Below are 16,264 nucleotides of genomic sequence, written 5' to 3'. Positions count from 1 at the left end.
TGGCATACAGTATATTGCAGAAAATAACCAATCACTGCCAGCCACATATTATGGGTATATTGGAAGGCTATAATTTCCATAGAGATGCCAGCAATAGGCTTGACAGACATGCCACATTTTAATACCATATAGTGCCCATAAACCCCACATTTAGTTACATATTGCTCTCAGATAACCCTACTGCCTGCTTTCTGTTGCACGAATACAACCGAACTGCTAGCACTCAGTTAATAGATCCCCCAAACCCAACTGCCAGCTATATGTTCCTCTGCCACTTCCACTTTTCTTTATAGATGATCCAAGGTTATTAATATAATTAAGTGTTCTAAAGGGACTGTTGTAAACTACAGTACATTCAACATCAAGTTATGTTCTATAGGCTTGGGGCAAATCCTTAGAACGTGGCCTCCATTGTACTGGAAAACAAAAAATGCTACTGTTGCATATTACAATTTGCTTACAGAACACAAAGACCTCTTCAGCAACCAGATCAGTCAGAATATGTTCGACATCAATAGTTTCATCATAGAAACATAGAATTTGACGGCAGATAAGAACCACTTGGCCCATCTAGTCTGCCCCGTTTTTAAACATGTTATCTCAAACCATATTTGATCCTTATTTTTTGTAAGGATATCAATATGCTTATCCCAAGCATGTTTAAATTGTACTACTGTATTTGCCTCTACCACCTCTGATGGTAGGCTATTCCACTTATATACTACTCTTTCTGTGAAGTAATTCTTCCTCAAATTTCCCCTGAATCTGAGAAAGAATTACTTCACAGAAAGAGTAGTATATAAGTGGAATAGCCTACCATCAGAGGTGGTAGACGCAAATACAGTAGTGCAATTTAAACATGCTTAGGATAGGCATATTGATATCCTTACAAAAAAATAAGGATCAAATATGGTTTGAGGTAACATGTTTAAAAAAGGGGCAGACTAGGGGCGAAATGTAATAGGGTGCGATTTTTAGACATGTGCGATTTTTGGTCAAAAACGGCCGAAATCGCACATTTTCCGAAAATCGCACATTTAATAGGTTGAAAATCGCGGTAAAAAATCGCACTTTTTTACCGTGAAATCGCACTTTTAAAAGTGCGATTTTTAGTCACATTTCAAATCGCATCCAGATGTTTTCCCATTATAAAGTATACAACTCGCAAATGTAATAGGGAGAGATTTTTGGTAAATGTTACCAAAAATCGCAAAAAAAATAGACCAGGTTCTGACAGGCGAATTTGACAGAACCATGCACAGATCATTGAGATCTGTGCATGGTCCTGTTAATAAAAATGTGTAAAAGTGTTTTTATAAAAAAAAAAAACGGCGTGGGGTCCCCCCTCCTAAGCATAACCAGCCCCGGGCTCATTGAGCCGGACCTGGTTCCAAAAATACGGGGACAAAAAGCATAGGGGTCCCCCGTATTTCTGAAACCAGCCCCGGACTCTTGGACCGGTCCTGGTTCCAAAAATACGGGGGACAAAAAATCTGGGGGTCCCCCGTATTTTGAAACCAGCACCGGGCTCCAACAGCCCGCGGTGTCATGCCACAGCCGGGGGACACTTTTTATACAAGGTCCCCCGGCCAAAACATGAGCACCGTGGCTGGTCAGCCTTGGACGGGGTACCTGGAGGAGTGGGGACCCCCCCAATAAAGGGGTCCCCCCCCCCCAGGCTTCACCCGTCCAGGGCTGAAGCCCGGGGCTGTCACCGGCGTCCATGGCCAGTGGACGCCGGCCTGATAGGGTTAAATCGATCATAAGTTACATTGCTTTATACCGGAGAACTACAAGTGCCAGCAGACCTCCCCCGCATGCTGGGACTTGGAGAACCACAAGTCCCAGCATGCGGGGCATTAATGGGCCCGCTGGGACTTGTAGTCCACCTGTAAAAAGAATGTTTATAAAAAACACACACACAGAGAAGTAAAAGTTTATTACACACACACACACCTCACTTTTACACCAGCGTTACTTACCATTCTTGGATCCAGCGCTGGTCTGGCTGCTTCACAGCCGGCTCCCCCCGAACTGACAGGCAGCGGGGAGAACCGTCTTTCTCCGTTGCCTCTAACAGCTTCTGTAGCGCTGTTCCAGCGCTACAGAGGCTGAGAGCGCGATTGGCCGATACGTCTCCATGGAGACGCATAGCTCAGTCCTGAGAGGCAACGGAGAAAGCCGGTTCTCCCCGCTGCCTGTCAGTTCGGGGGGAGCCGGCTGTGAAGCAGCCAGACCAGCGCTGGATCCAGGAATGGTAAGTAACGCTGGTGTAAAAGTGAGGTGTGTGTGTGTAATAAACTTTTACTTCTCTGTGTGTGTGTTTTTTATAAACATTCTTTTTACAGGTGGACTACAAGTCCTAGCGGGCCCATTAATGCCCCGCATGCTGGGACTTGTGGTTCTCCAAGTCCCAGCATGCGGGGGAGGTCTGCTGGCACTTGTAGTTCTCCGGTATAAAGCAATGTAACTTATGATCGATTTAACCCTATCAGGCCAGCGTCCACTGGCCACGGACGCCGGTGACAGCCCCGGGCTTCAGCCCTGGACGGGTGAAGCCTGGGGGGGGGGGACCCCTTTATTGGGGGGATCCCCACTCCTCCAGGTACCCCGTCCAAGGCTGACCAGCCACGGTGCTCATGTTTTGGCCGGGGGTGCTTGTATAAAAAGTGTCCCCCGGCTGTGGCATGACACCGAGGGCTGTTGGAGCCCGGTGCTGGTTTCAAAATACGGGGGACCCCCAGATTTTTTGTCCCCCGTATTTTTGGAACCAGGACCGGTCCAAGAGTCCGGGGCTGGTTTCAGAAATACGGGGGACCCCTATGCTTTTTGTCCCCCGTATTTTTGGAACCAGGTCCGGCTCAATGAGCCCATGGCTGGTTATGCTTAGGAGGGGGGACCCCACGCCGTTTTTTTTTAAACTTTTTTTTTTTTGCACAAAATCGCATTTATGAAAATGCGCACATTTTCATGACTGAAAATGCGCACATTTTCATGACTAAAAATCGCCCGAAATCGCGGCAAATCGCATTTTTTGCCGCTAATTCGCATCTCATTACATATGCGAATTCGCGGCAAAAAACACGATTTTTAAAGGTGCGATTTCTGTCGAGTTTGGAACTCGTCCAAAAATCGCACCCTATTACATTTCGCCCTAGGAGTCAGATTCTCTAAGCTTCAAAAGTGATAAAATGGAGAGTGATAAACAGCCAGCCAATCAGCTCCTACCTGCCATGTCATAGACTGTGTTTGAAAAATGTCAGGCAGGAGCTGATTGGCTGGCTGTTTATCACTCTCTGTTTTATCACTTTTGACGCTTAGAGAATCTGGCCCTATATGGGCCAAGTGTTTCTTATCTGCCAAGTGGTATCTTATTCTTCCACATTATAACTGCCTCTTTCCCTGCTTATCACAGGCGTCTACTTCTGAAGCAGCCCAGTGGCAGTGGTGGGGACTTTTTCACGTGTTGACTAAAGGAATTTGGCATGACCAAGGGGTGTGGTTCTGCGAGTTAAAAAATTAAAATAAAAAAAAACACTTAAAACCATATATTTTTTTTAGTTTTAAGAGTTACTCAGTATAACTATCAGTCTAGCTTTTCTTTTAGTTTTTTTTAAATACAATTATTCTATTTTTGTAACTTTTTCTATGCCAGACATCAAGAGCAGACACCGCTGGCTCCCTTCCAGCAGTTGTGCAGTGCAGCTTGTAGAGGATCTGGGCTGGGTAAGGTCACTTTGCATACTGGAAATCATATCACTGTGTTTCATCGAGCTATCGTTCCTTCCACAATGTTGTAATGGTATGTCCACAAAGTGTTTGCTGATGGTGATATTTTAGGCTATGCCTGAGGCTATGATGAGTAAAAGGATTACTGCTTTTGTTGGTGTGCACAGTGGTAAAAGTGGTTGTGCAGGTAGGCACTCCCTCATCTACTGTGCAGACAAGTGTCAAGATTTGAGTAGTAAAAAAACAGACTTTTACTGATTTCAGACATTAATAATAACTCTACATGATTTAACCTGGCATCATTATCATAAAAAATGCTCTTGGTGACCTTGGAATTTGACAATTGGCCTCTGCAATGTTGTTCCGTGTTTTTTATTTACATAGGATTTTTTTTTTCTTTAAACGATGTCTTGGTTTTTGGGTGTTTGCTTTTCCCGTACACTTACTTTGAAAGAGCTGATACCGCTGCATGCAGTTACCTTGGCAGGATTTGCAAGCACCTTCGGAATAAGCAGGATACTGTACTGTAGCTCTCTTTGGAACTTGTGCCGACGAGCAAATATCCGCCCCCAATGTACACATTCACTCGCCATATGTCAGGCTGATCTAAATCTAGAAAGATTCTCTATTTTCTCTTTGCAGTAACCAAACCAGTTTATAACGCTGCTTGTTTCCTTCACAGAAAAAAAAAACCCTGACGTCTGGTGTGGACCCTAAACTTATTACTTGAGGACAATGGGGACCACTGTAGTCTGCTCGCGTTACTTGGAAACACAGTGACTGCATTTGGGAAAGTGGATGGAAATTATCCTTCATTATTTATGGACAGCAACTAAATTGAGAAGATGAAGCAGCCAAATTTCCACATGTTCAGCATATACTAACCCTGTTTTTTTCCGGGGAATTTCTATTCTGCTTCTGACTTGTACAAAACACTCCATGGTTAACATTTACCTGCTGGACTTGTAGTTACTGTTTTGTTTACAATGAAGAACAGCTCGGGCACAATGCTGGACCTCAGCTTCTTAACGGAGGAGGAGTATGATAAGCTGATGAAAGTCCTGCAGAGAGATGCTGAGCTACAGAAGAAAGACAGTGACCGTATCAGGTAGGACTCAATACCAAATAATGATTACTATCAAATTGTTTGCACAGTGTTGACTCCACTACTTAAGAAAAAATGTACAAATAGCAGCAGAACTGCGGAACATCCATCAGTGCCTGTTCTAGAATTATTTGTGACAATAATTATCAGCATGACTGCTATTAAGTTTAGTGACAACAATTGTAATTAGCTATTGTTGACTCCTTAATTAATGCCAGCTTGAGAACAGTAATTCCTAATAAAAACCTGTAAACGGTACCATGACTACATCCGAAAGATATCTTGAGAAATATTTATTTACCTGTCACTATTTTGTAGCTATATCTTTCTTAGGTAGATATAAATCACGATCTTGTAGCTATATCTTTCTTAGATAGATATAAATCACTATTTTGTAGCTATAGTGCATCCGGAAAGTATTCACATGGCCTCACTTTTTCCACATGTTGTTATGTTACAGCCTTTTTACGTAATGGAATAAATACACCCCCCCCCCCCCTCAAAATTGGACACACAATACCACATAATTACAATGTGAACTGTTTTTTTTGGGGGGGGGGGGGATTTTTTTTTTTTTTATAAAAATGTATTACAAATAAAAAAATGAAGAAAAATGATTACAGAAGTATTCACAGCTTTTGCCATGAAGCTTAACATTTAGCTCAGGTGCATCCTGTTTCCATTGGTCATCCTTGAGATGTTGCTATGGCTTAATTGGAGTCCAGCTGTCGTAAATTCAGTTGATTGGATGTGATTTGGATAGGCACACATCTGTCTATATGAGGTCTCACACAGTGACAGTGTGTGTCAGAGCAGAAACCAAGCATGAAGCCAAAGGAATTGTCTGTGGACCTCCAAGACAGGATTGTCTCAAGGCACAAATCTGGAGACGGATACAGAAAAATATTTGCTGCTTTGAAGGTCCCAATGAGCACAGTGGCCTCCATCATCCATAAATGGAAGAAGTTTGGAACCACCAGAACTCTTACTAGACTTCCAGCTAAACTGAGCAATTGGGGGAGAAGGGCCCTAGTCAGGGAGGTGAATAAGAACCCAATGGTAACTCTGTAAGAGCTAAAGCATTCATTTAGAGAGAGGAGAAACTTCCAGAAGGACAGCCATCTCTGCAACAATCCATTAATCAGGCCTGTATGGTAGAGTGGCCATCACAAAGCCAATACCATTCCTACAATGAAGCACGGTGATGTGGGGATATTTTTCAGAGGCAGGAACTGGAAGACTAATCAGGATTGAGGGAAATATAAATGCAGCAATGTACAAAGACATCCTGGATAAAAACCTTCTCCAGAGCAATCTTGACTGGGGCGAAGGTTTATCATTCAGCAGGACAACAACCCTAAGCACACTGCCAAAATATCAAAGGAGTGGCTTCAGGACAACTCTGTGAATGTCCTTGGTGGCCCAGCCAGACCAGACTTGAATCCGATTGCCAGATTCGAATCCGATTGAACATCTCTGGATAGATCTGAAAATGGCGCTTCTTATCCAACCTGATGGAACTTGAGAGGTTCAGCAAAGAGGAATGGGTGAAACTTGCCAAAGAAAGATTTCCCAAGCTTGTGGCATCATATTCAAAAGGACTTGATGCTGGAATTGCTGCCAAAGGTGCATCAACAAAGGATGTGAATACTTAGGTACATGTGATTTCATAGTTTTTTGGGTTTTAATACATTTGCAAACATCTACCAAAACCTTTTTTATGTTGTCATTATGGGGTATTGTGTATATTTATTCTGTTTTGGAATAAGGCTGTAACATAACAAAATGTGGAAAAAGTGAAGCGCTGGGATTTCTTTCTGGAATGCACTGTATGTCCTGGATAGGTAGATATAAATATTTTTTTTAGCTATATCATGCATAGGTAGATATACAGTAAATCACTATTTGTAGCTATATCCTGCATAGGTAGATATAAATTCCTATTTTGTAGTTATATCCTGCATAAATAATAATAAATAGGTAGATATAAATTCCTATTTTGTAGCTACAGTTGGAAAACTATAGCTTGCCTACCCACAGACCATGTATTTGCAGCCCAAGGGGGGTATTCAATCCCAGGTCACGACTGTTGGTACGTCCCAACAGCCATGACCCTGGGCCATTTGCATTTGCTCAACCGCATATAGGCAGACAGGATTCAATGTCCCGGCTACTGATCATCGAAAAAGGGGGCGTGTCCACATAAATGGCCGTGGATTGTTGAGGTACTGCCGTGATCGCAACAATCCTTGGCTGTTTTCGCTAAAACAGGCTCGCAAACTCTTAAATGGGGTCCGTTCTGTCGATCTGCCTCTTTAATGCTGTAGGGAAAGACAGCATTGAATAGGCGCCGACCACTATTTCCCCTGTTGGAAATAGCTGAGGGTATCGAATACCCCCTAATCCTACAAACTGGCTGTACACAGATTATGAAAGCAGATATTCCATGACATGTAGAAATAGTTTATGGCATATATCATTTTGGCATCCCAAAAGCCCTAGGTTGGTTGAATCTACCCGACCTGTATCGATATCAGGAGGCCTGTCTTTTAGCCTCCCTCAAATACTATGCTGGATCTGAGATACAGATGGGGTGGGTAGAGATAGAACAAGCATCTATTCCCTCTTTCCCTCTTAAAGACTTGCTACGGATCCCTAAGCCCTTCAGACCAAACCATATAGCCCTGCTCCTATCTACACCGGCGTCCCTGAAAGTCTGGGACAAATTGTCCGCCACCATGCCCTCACCGGCATGCACCATCTCCTATATACCCATCACAACAGTGGAGAGGCTAATACCTAATCTAAACCTGCGTAGATGGAAAACTCAAGGTATCTCTCTACTTAGCGACATCCTAGATGGAAATCTCCTCGTACCTTTTCCCACATTACAACGAAAATTCTCCATCCCTCCCTCAGAACACCTGCATTATCTTCAAGTTGCACGCTGGTGGAAGTCGCTCCCCCCTGCCCACATTTCTCCGAACACTCGCTCACAGACACTCCTTACTCGGCCCTTCCTATCTAAATCCAAAGGTGACATATCTTTTTGCTACAAAATTCTGATAACCCCCGATAACCAACCTAAATCAAATGCCCCCCAAAAATGGAAGCTAGATTGGGGTATAACTCTCACCCCTGCCCAGTGACGAAAGGTTTTCTTATCCTCTTACAATATGTCTAGGTGCCTCAACCACACTGAAGTGCATATTAAATTGATAAACAGATTGTTCCTCACTCCAGACCGACTCCATACATTTTGGCCCTTATGTTCTAACCTGTGCTGGAGACTCTGCGGTAGTGTGGGCCAAATCTTTCACATATTCTGGTCCTGCCCCGTGATTCAGCAGTACTGGAGAGAGGTCTTCACCTTGATCGACACATTACTCCTGACCCAGCTTTAGCGTCGCTCCATGTAATCCCCCCTACCATCCCACTTGAAAGCAGATATGTATTGGGCCATATTCTCATTGCTGCTCGTGCCAACCTGGCCCAACAGTGGAAGCATCCTACCCCTCCAACGTTACTGAAAGTTATCCTTAAAACGAATTATCATTTTCTCATGGAAACTGAATTAATTCCATATTCTTCTAAGTCAAACGCCCCCTTTGTGCGTTGGCTCCCATGGCACATATATGTGACAGAGGGCAATGGTGCCCAATATTTCCCAAACCCTTCACATTCCGACCCACTCCAGTTTAGTATGAATGAAACCCCTACCATCTAAACGATAGTAGGTCTACCACCCATGCCATTCCCATCTCAGGAATGCTTCCCATTCCGCTATACATTCTCAGCTCTCCTGTTTAGTTTCTGGGCTCCTAAATACCCATACTTTGTTATTGGAGAAATTAGATGAATGTTGTTATTATATTTTGATTCTGTTCCTGTGAATTATAACTATTAGTAAGATGTTAATCGCTAAACTCTGGATGTACCCCACCCTCCCCCCCACCCCCCTTTCTTACCTATGCTCCCCCTTTTTACTTCTGTACCCCATATAAAACTGTTTCTCTAATAAAAATTTATTGATGGAAAAAAAGAAATGTAGAATAGGAGATAAGTACATAGCATCCTCATTGTATGGACAGTTCTCTCAATGTCACAAATACAGATCATGATAAGAAATTGTCACAGTGAGGAGAGAATGGTGCAGCTAGAACACTCCAATATACACATCCCCAAAAGATTGCAGGAGTGCAGAAAATGCTAAGTACAAGCCAACAATGCTGCCTCTACCATTAGACAGCTTCCTTGGGGGCAATCCGCCCATCCGCCCATCACAAAATTAAGAATCCCTATGAGGAATACATCCTTGTACTTAATTCAGGTGGTGGTTAAACAACATCTTAAGTAGTGTACACACTGGGCCTGATTCAGTAGTGCTCGATAAGCAGCAGTTGTAACCCCCCCCCCGATGCCCTGCAAATCCCCTCAAAAACATGCAAATGGCTATGTAGCTGACACATCCATTCGCATGCAAGTGTATCACAGACCATCAAACGAGTTTTCCCCTGTTCAGTCTAAATTTACTTTTATTTGAAATGTCCGAGAACGGGGCAGGTGCTGACGTCATGTGACCTCAGCTGCCCTCCCCTTGCAGGCTTCAACCCACCTGCGTGTGCATGGGGATGCCCAGTGTTTTTCTGGGTGCACCCACCATTTTTCTGGGCATGCCCAGGAAATGCTGGGCGTCCCCATGTGCAGGCCCCCTGTACAACTGTGGTAGTCGCCAAAGTCGTTTGTACGCTGGCCCTGCACATGCGTATATTTGCCTATACGCACCATTGGTCTCCACCACGAATATGCTGGGGACTTATCCTTACAGAATCAGGCCCATAGCGCGATTCAGGGTCACTTTCTATTCGATTTGGACTATACAGTATAGTCCAAATTTAATAGAAACTTAAAAGAATTTTAACAAGCGCAGATCTGCAACTCAAATCCGAATACGCAGAAATTTCTTTAAAGGGATACTCAATCCTTTACCATTTAGCACACAATATTCACAAAAGAAAAAAACTGCTATTTTCAGGTTTGACCTAAACACTTAATTTTTATTTCACATTAAAAAAAAAACAATTAAAGCAAAATATAAACACCGGCCGGTATTAAACATTTACAACATTTATTTCTCTAGTATTTTTTTGGGTAGAGCAAAAAATACAACCATAATATAATCAACAAGACAAACATGAATGTGAGTTGTAAGGTAACAAGATCAACAATGTAGGGAGCCAAAATTGGCTATGTAACTTGAAGACAATGCGAGGTAATATAACGTAAGGTACTGTAGGTGGAATTATGTTGAAGTCAGTAATTTCTACTGTGGGGGAAAGGGGAGGTGATGGTGAGTTATTGAGGACGAGCCTGGGCTGTTGGGATGGGGTTGTGGATGGGAGAGAAGTCTATAGGTACAGCTAAAAGATGGGAGTTACTTAATGCCAGGAAGAGGGATGTTATGGAAAGAGTACCACGGAGCCCATGTGGAATGGAATTTTTTAACAAGGTTGTTTTGGAGGCTAGTGATATATTCCATATTTGCTACATAGCAGATTCTATTTAGGAGTTCTTGGTGACTCGGGCTGAAGGTACTTTCCAATTTCTGGCAATCTGATATTTAGCAGAGCATGTAATATGTAAGAAAAGATTATTGGCTTCACTAGGAGTGTGATCAAGAGGGGCACATAGAAGGAAATTGGCAGGTGTTGGAGGCGTGGAGGGGGTGAGTATTTGTGAGAGGAGGGAGTGCACCATGTCCCAATATGACTGAATTACCGGGCAGGTCCACCAGGTGTGGTAAAATGTTCCTGGTTGGCCACAATTCCTCCAGCATAGGTTACAAGAGTCTGGATACATGCAGTGCAAGCGTACAAGGACTAGGTACCATCTAGTGTAAATTTTGTATGAGTTTTCCCTAGCAATGCTTATAGAGCATTTGGATATAGCAGTTCGACTTGCAACCCATTCTTCTTCATCTAAGTGTGGTCTAAATCCATCTCCCAGGCATGCTCGTGGGGTTCTAGGTGTGAGGTCTGGTGTGACGACAATATCGAGTTATATAGCTGAGAGAAGGCGTCAGTGTTGTTAGGTTGGTAAATAGAGAGTCTTTCAAAAGGTGAAGGGATTTGGGGTGTGCTAAAAGTTTGGAGGGAAGTAGCGAAGTGGCGTAATTGGAGGTATTGGTAGTGTAGGGTGTCAGGTATATTGTGTTTCCTTTGCAGATCAGTAACGTTTTTGGTGCGGATAAACCTGATATGTGATGGAGTCTCGTGATGCTGGAGATGCTCCCGTAGTTGAGAGGCCAGGAGCAAAAGAAGTGTTGTTCCAAAGAGGGGTGAGAGGGGATGGATGTGTAGTCAATTTGAGTTTTCTATTATGAGTGACCCAGGTTTGGAGGGTAGTGTCGATGGTGGGAGGGTGATGGCTGGGTTGAGGGCGGTATTTACTAGGGAGCCAGGGCAGATTTGAGATCGTGGAGGTACCAATTAAGTCGCTTTGTAGATCCACCCATCACATGTAATTTCTCGGGGAGTGCCAGGCGATAAATTGGCTGAGTCTAGTGGCATGAAGATAGCTCTAAAAGATTGGCAACCCAAGGCCACTGTGTTGGGAGCATTTGGCTAGGATGCTCTGGTGAATTCTCCATTTCTTGTGGTTCCATACAAATTTGCATATCATTTACATAATTTATAAATCAAATTACCCAACTATATAAGCCAAACTCTAGATCTCTTTTCAACTCAGCCAGAAGAGGTCAGACAATTAGCAAAGAATGCAGCTGCATACTCAGGAAACTTTGTATCCTTAGCCTTTTTAGTATGTTAGTAGCCAAGCGTTAATAAGGCAGTTTCAATTGCAAAGCTCCAAGTTCTCAGCAGAATATTAATAGCGTTTTTAGCCAATAAATCAAGTAGTCATAGCATGCTGTGATTATAGAGTATTATACTTAGTCTTTAGCTGGGTATTTTGTCCAGAGTTTTAGACAGGGTAATCCAGGGTAATTAACTTGCCTCCCACGGTACCTTGCTGACTGCTGGCATTAATTTCTCTGCAGCCTTATCCCGAATGAAGTGCCCGGTCCAGAGTGTCCCCGGCCAGTGGTACAAGTGCTCCCACAATGCTCCCCCGTCTTGAGCAGATTCAAAGCCGCTGATTCTGCTCAATGTGGGGAAAGCATTGTGGGAGCCTCGCTTCTCGGCCTTTTGGCACTAGCACTGCGTTAGCATTACACGTCTTTGCCCTGGGCCTTTTGGCTGGGGCAGGACAATTTTCCCCCACCCCGTCCTTCTGGCTGGGTCCTTTAATTTATTTATTTCTCACTATTTTTCACTACTTGTCACTTTTAACATTTTCTGGTTTTCGTTTGTTTTGTCATGTTTTTCGAGCTATTGGTAAGACCCCTATTGGCTATCCGCTCCCCACGCCAAAACTCTCTAATTTTTGGGAGAGCTGCGGCCCCTGAGAGCGACCCTTAGCCGTAAGGCAGGGGGAAACCCAGCGAGGGTCTCTTCAAGATTCAGCGAGGAGGATCCACCTGCCCTAACCCTTTTGGGGGTTGAGGGAAGAGGGTCTCGCCTAGCTTTGGCGAGGAGGACCCACCGATCCCTATTTTCCCCTCTCTGACCTTTTGACTGAGAGGGGTTATGGGAGTAACGGGGCCCTTCTCCTTTGGGAGAGGGTCCATACGTACGTACGCCCCTATACACAATTTAGGTAACTGCACTCGGGGTTCAAAAGAATTTGAAAAAACCCTCTATTATCACAGCATGCTCTGACTTCTTAATTTACTGGGTAAAACCACAATTAATATTCTGCTGAGAACTTGGAGCTTTGCAATTGAAATTGCCTTATTTACGCTTGGCTACTAAATTACTAAAAATGCTAAGGAGTTTTTGAGAAGGTACGGACACCCCACCACCATTCCTCCAATCTGTGGTTTACAAATTTGGATTCCTGAACCCGGACTTTGTCATTCACCACCAGTAACAGACATTGTTTATTAAATGGACACAGAGCCGCCGGCACCACTCCAAGGGGTAATTCTCTCTATCTGTAATTCAGTGCATGACTCTTCCCCACAATCGTGAGTGGTTCATTGAACTGTCCAACAGTGGTGTACTTAGTCCATGTATATGGAACAGGCTCCTAATTAAGAGGAACATTCTAGGTGCCTATACCAGTACATGAATTGTTTTTAAAGTTTTTTATTTTTAATGTATACAGTGTTGTATTAAACCTATTAATTTCTATATAAAATAATTAATACCAGCACGCTGTGTGATAATTTGGTATATTTCCTCTAAGCACAGCTTTTATTCCTTTTTCTTGCATAGGATTTTTTGAGTATGCAGCTGCATTCTTTGCTAATTATCTAACCTCTTCTGACTAAGTTGAAAAGAGTTCGAGGGTTTGGCTTATATAGTTGGGTCATTTGATTTATAAATATTTTAATACTGGCCGGTGTTTATATTTTGCTTTAATTGCTTTTTTTATTGTGAAATAAAAATTAAGTGTTTAGGTCAATCCGAAAAGCGCAGTTTTTTCTTCTTTTGTGACTATTGTGAATAGAAACTTAGGGGGTTATTCAGGTTGATTCGCAAGGCTGCAAATTCGCAGCCTTGCGAGTCCACCAAACCCCGCCCGGCGAACACATGCCCCCCGCCGCCCCAGCAAAGTGCGGCTTCGCCCGCACAGCAGCGAATGGATGTTTTGCATAAACATCCATTCGCTTTGCTGGGGTGTCCGCCCACTTCATTCGATGGTCACCGACCATTGAATGAGCATGCACGCATATATAAGTGACTTTTCAGTTGCGTATATATGCGTGCACGCTGCCGTGGATACGGCTGGGCAGCTGACATCCGGTGATGTCAGCCACCCGCCCCCCACACCCGCGTCACTGCCTCATTTCCATTTCTCATGGGAACGCCGATGGAACGCTGGGCGTTCCCATATGGTAATGGGGCAGCCCGGCGCTCCCCGCCCATCTCCGCCCCCCCCTCGCTGCCATGGGTGCGTGCACCCGGCGACCCGAAAGGTCGCCGTGGGTGCACACACCATATGCCTGCACATGCGCAGATACCCGTCTGCGCATGTGCAGATGGGCAACATCGGAACTGCGTGCGAATGCACGCAGATCTGAATAAGGCCCTTAGTCTGAATCGCACATGTACAGTTGCATTCAATGGCAATTTGATCCGGATTCATAGCCCCACAGCTTTGCGATCAAAAGCAGAAATAAACTGTGCAGGCAAGTCTATTTCTGACCAATTTAAAGGAGGACCATGCTGCTCAATGACCCCATTCTCCCCTCACCATCCCTCCCTTTCTGCCAGCCGATGCCAGCCGCCGTTATCCAATAAATATCGACTGCCACCAGGTGGGCCCGTTTGCACACACTTTAAGACACCACCCCACCTATAGTGGGTTGAAGTTTTGCCTAGGATGCGGAGAAGTGTTACACTGGCCTGGTATACATTGTGTGAAAAACTGAATAAGACCAACAGAAAGATTATTAATTAGTGGCACTATATCAGCACTGGCATAGGCTCGTTCCAATTATTCCAGAATCACAGCTCATTTAATTACTATTTATCTGACACTTGAAAGCTCCATGATCATTTACTAGAACATGTGCCATGAATAATATTGAATACACAAGTGATGTCAATATATTATAAATGGCTGTAAATGTAATCTATATAACTTTATCAATGTTACTGCTCCAGTGTTCATTAGGATAAAGTCAATTAAAATAAATATTGCACATTGTGGGCACATTGTGGGCAATGGTACCTACATTCATGTATGGTAGGATTGCCTCTTTATAGCTGCATATTGGGACAAAGTCTTATCTTTTATGGGTGGTTTGAGTCCCACTGTAACCCTTAAGAACCCAATGCATGTTTTATTATGTAAACCTCTTCCAGAGGTTCCTAAATGCTGCCAAACTCCCGATTGCCACAAATTGGAAGCAGTTGTCGCCCCCTCTGTTATTGCCTTAATGAATAGGCTTTGGTACACTGGAGTACAGTACTGTCCTTTTTCACAACAGGATAGATAAGTTCTACAAGGGCTCATTATAATCAAACATTACCAGGCCTGGCTGGAGTCTCACCATTGGTGCGTTATTACAGTATATATAGCTTTGGGTGGCTCACTATGCATATAATACCATTCTGACAGAGCTTTTCGATATTGCTAGTTACCCAGGGTCCTCTCTTGTTATATAACTTTTGTGCCTTTTACAAAACATTCTTGTATTTTATATTTTATATTATTAATTCTTTTTTTAAAGTGTTATTTCTATTTTGTGCAAAGCTTTTTATTTACTAGGTTTATACCTTTATTAATACAAAATTATTTAAACCCCCCCAAAAAACGTATCAAAACGTAAAGGGTGTATGTAGACTACTCTAGTAGTCTCAGTTGAGTATGAGACAATGGCTTTCTGCATTTGGTGCTCCCTCCTTGGTCACGGGGATATAGAGACTTATGAACTCATAGGTGTGTTCAGTGACGTGCGGTGAGGTCAGTGACTGGTGAGGCACTGGTCTGTAAGCAGTGGTGCAAGCACAATTTTATTCTTAGGTGGTACCAAAAATGGTTGTGGTCAAGTTTCATAACAATAGCGGCATGGTCACATTACGTATGTCAAACACTGTAATGCCCCTTAAACATTATGACACACACCGTAATGCCCATGACACAATATGCCACACAAGGTAAAACTCAGTACATATAATACCACATTACATAATGCCCATTACATATCACACCACACACTGTAATGCCTATTGAATATTATTCAACGCAATATATTGCCCATTACATATTATGCCACACTGCAATGCCCATTAAATATTGTGCCACACACCATAATGGCAATGACAGAATATGCCACGCAGCGTAATGCCAATGAAACATTACCCATACACCGTAATGCTTATCGCACATTATGCCACACACCGTAATGCCCATTTGGACATTATGCCACACATAGGTATGCCGCTGACACCTTTTTATGTCCCACACACAAAAATGCCCCTAGCAAATTATGCCCCAATATTAAGGTTTCTAATTACTCATTGCCCTGAGTTCTTGGCAAAAGATACAGCAGCAGCACTTCCGGGTATTACTACACACGCAATGGTGTAATAATATATTTTGGGCCCTTTCATGGACTATAAGTGTCGTTTAAATGCAGAATGCCCCCTGCAGTGTGGTGTAGATGCATAATGCCCCACTATTGTTGCTTAAAAGAATGCCTCTACTAGGACTTAACGTCCTACATGCTCGTTGCCATGGAGGTTACATGCTCATTTCCATGGGGGTTACATGCTTGTTGCCATGGGGTTTACATGCTTGTTGCCATGGGGGTTACATGCTTGTTGCCATGGGGGTTACATGCTCATTGCCGTAGGGTTT

At 43.5% G+C, this 16,264-nt stretch overlaps 1 protein-coding gene across 1 annotated transcript in view; it reads left to right on the top strand.

Annotated features, from left to right (window-relative positions):
- The window catches only part of LOC146035739 (synaptotagmin-like protein 2), a 125,101-nt gene that overhangs the window by 42,898 nt on the left and 65,939 nt on the right, over window positions 1-16,264 (top strand). The window contains exon 2 of the mRNA XM_083159352.1: window positions 4,412-4,837. Within this exon, the coding sequence (XP_083015478.1) occupies window positions 4,716-4,837 (122 nt within the window). The 5' untranslated portion in view covers window positions 4,412-4,715. The remainder of the gene's footprint in view (window positions 1-4,411; window positions 4,838-16,264) is intronic.

The sequence above is a fragment of the Crinia signifera genome, chromosome 9, assembly GCF_055691185.1.
Source record: "Crinia signifera chromosome 9, ASM5569118v1, whole genome shotgun sequence".
Lineage (NCBI taxonomy): Eukaryota > Metazoa > Chordata > Amphibia > Anura > Myobatrachidae > Crinia > Crinia signifera.
This window is presented reverse-complemented; position numbering and strand designations above follow the sequence as displayed.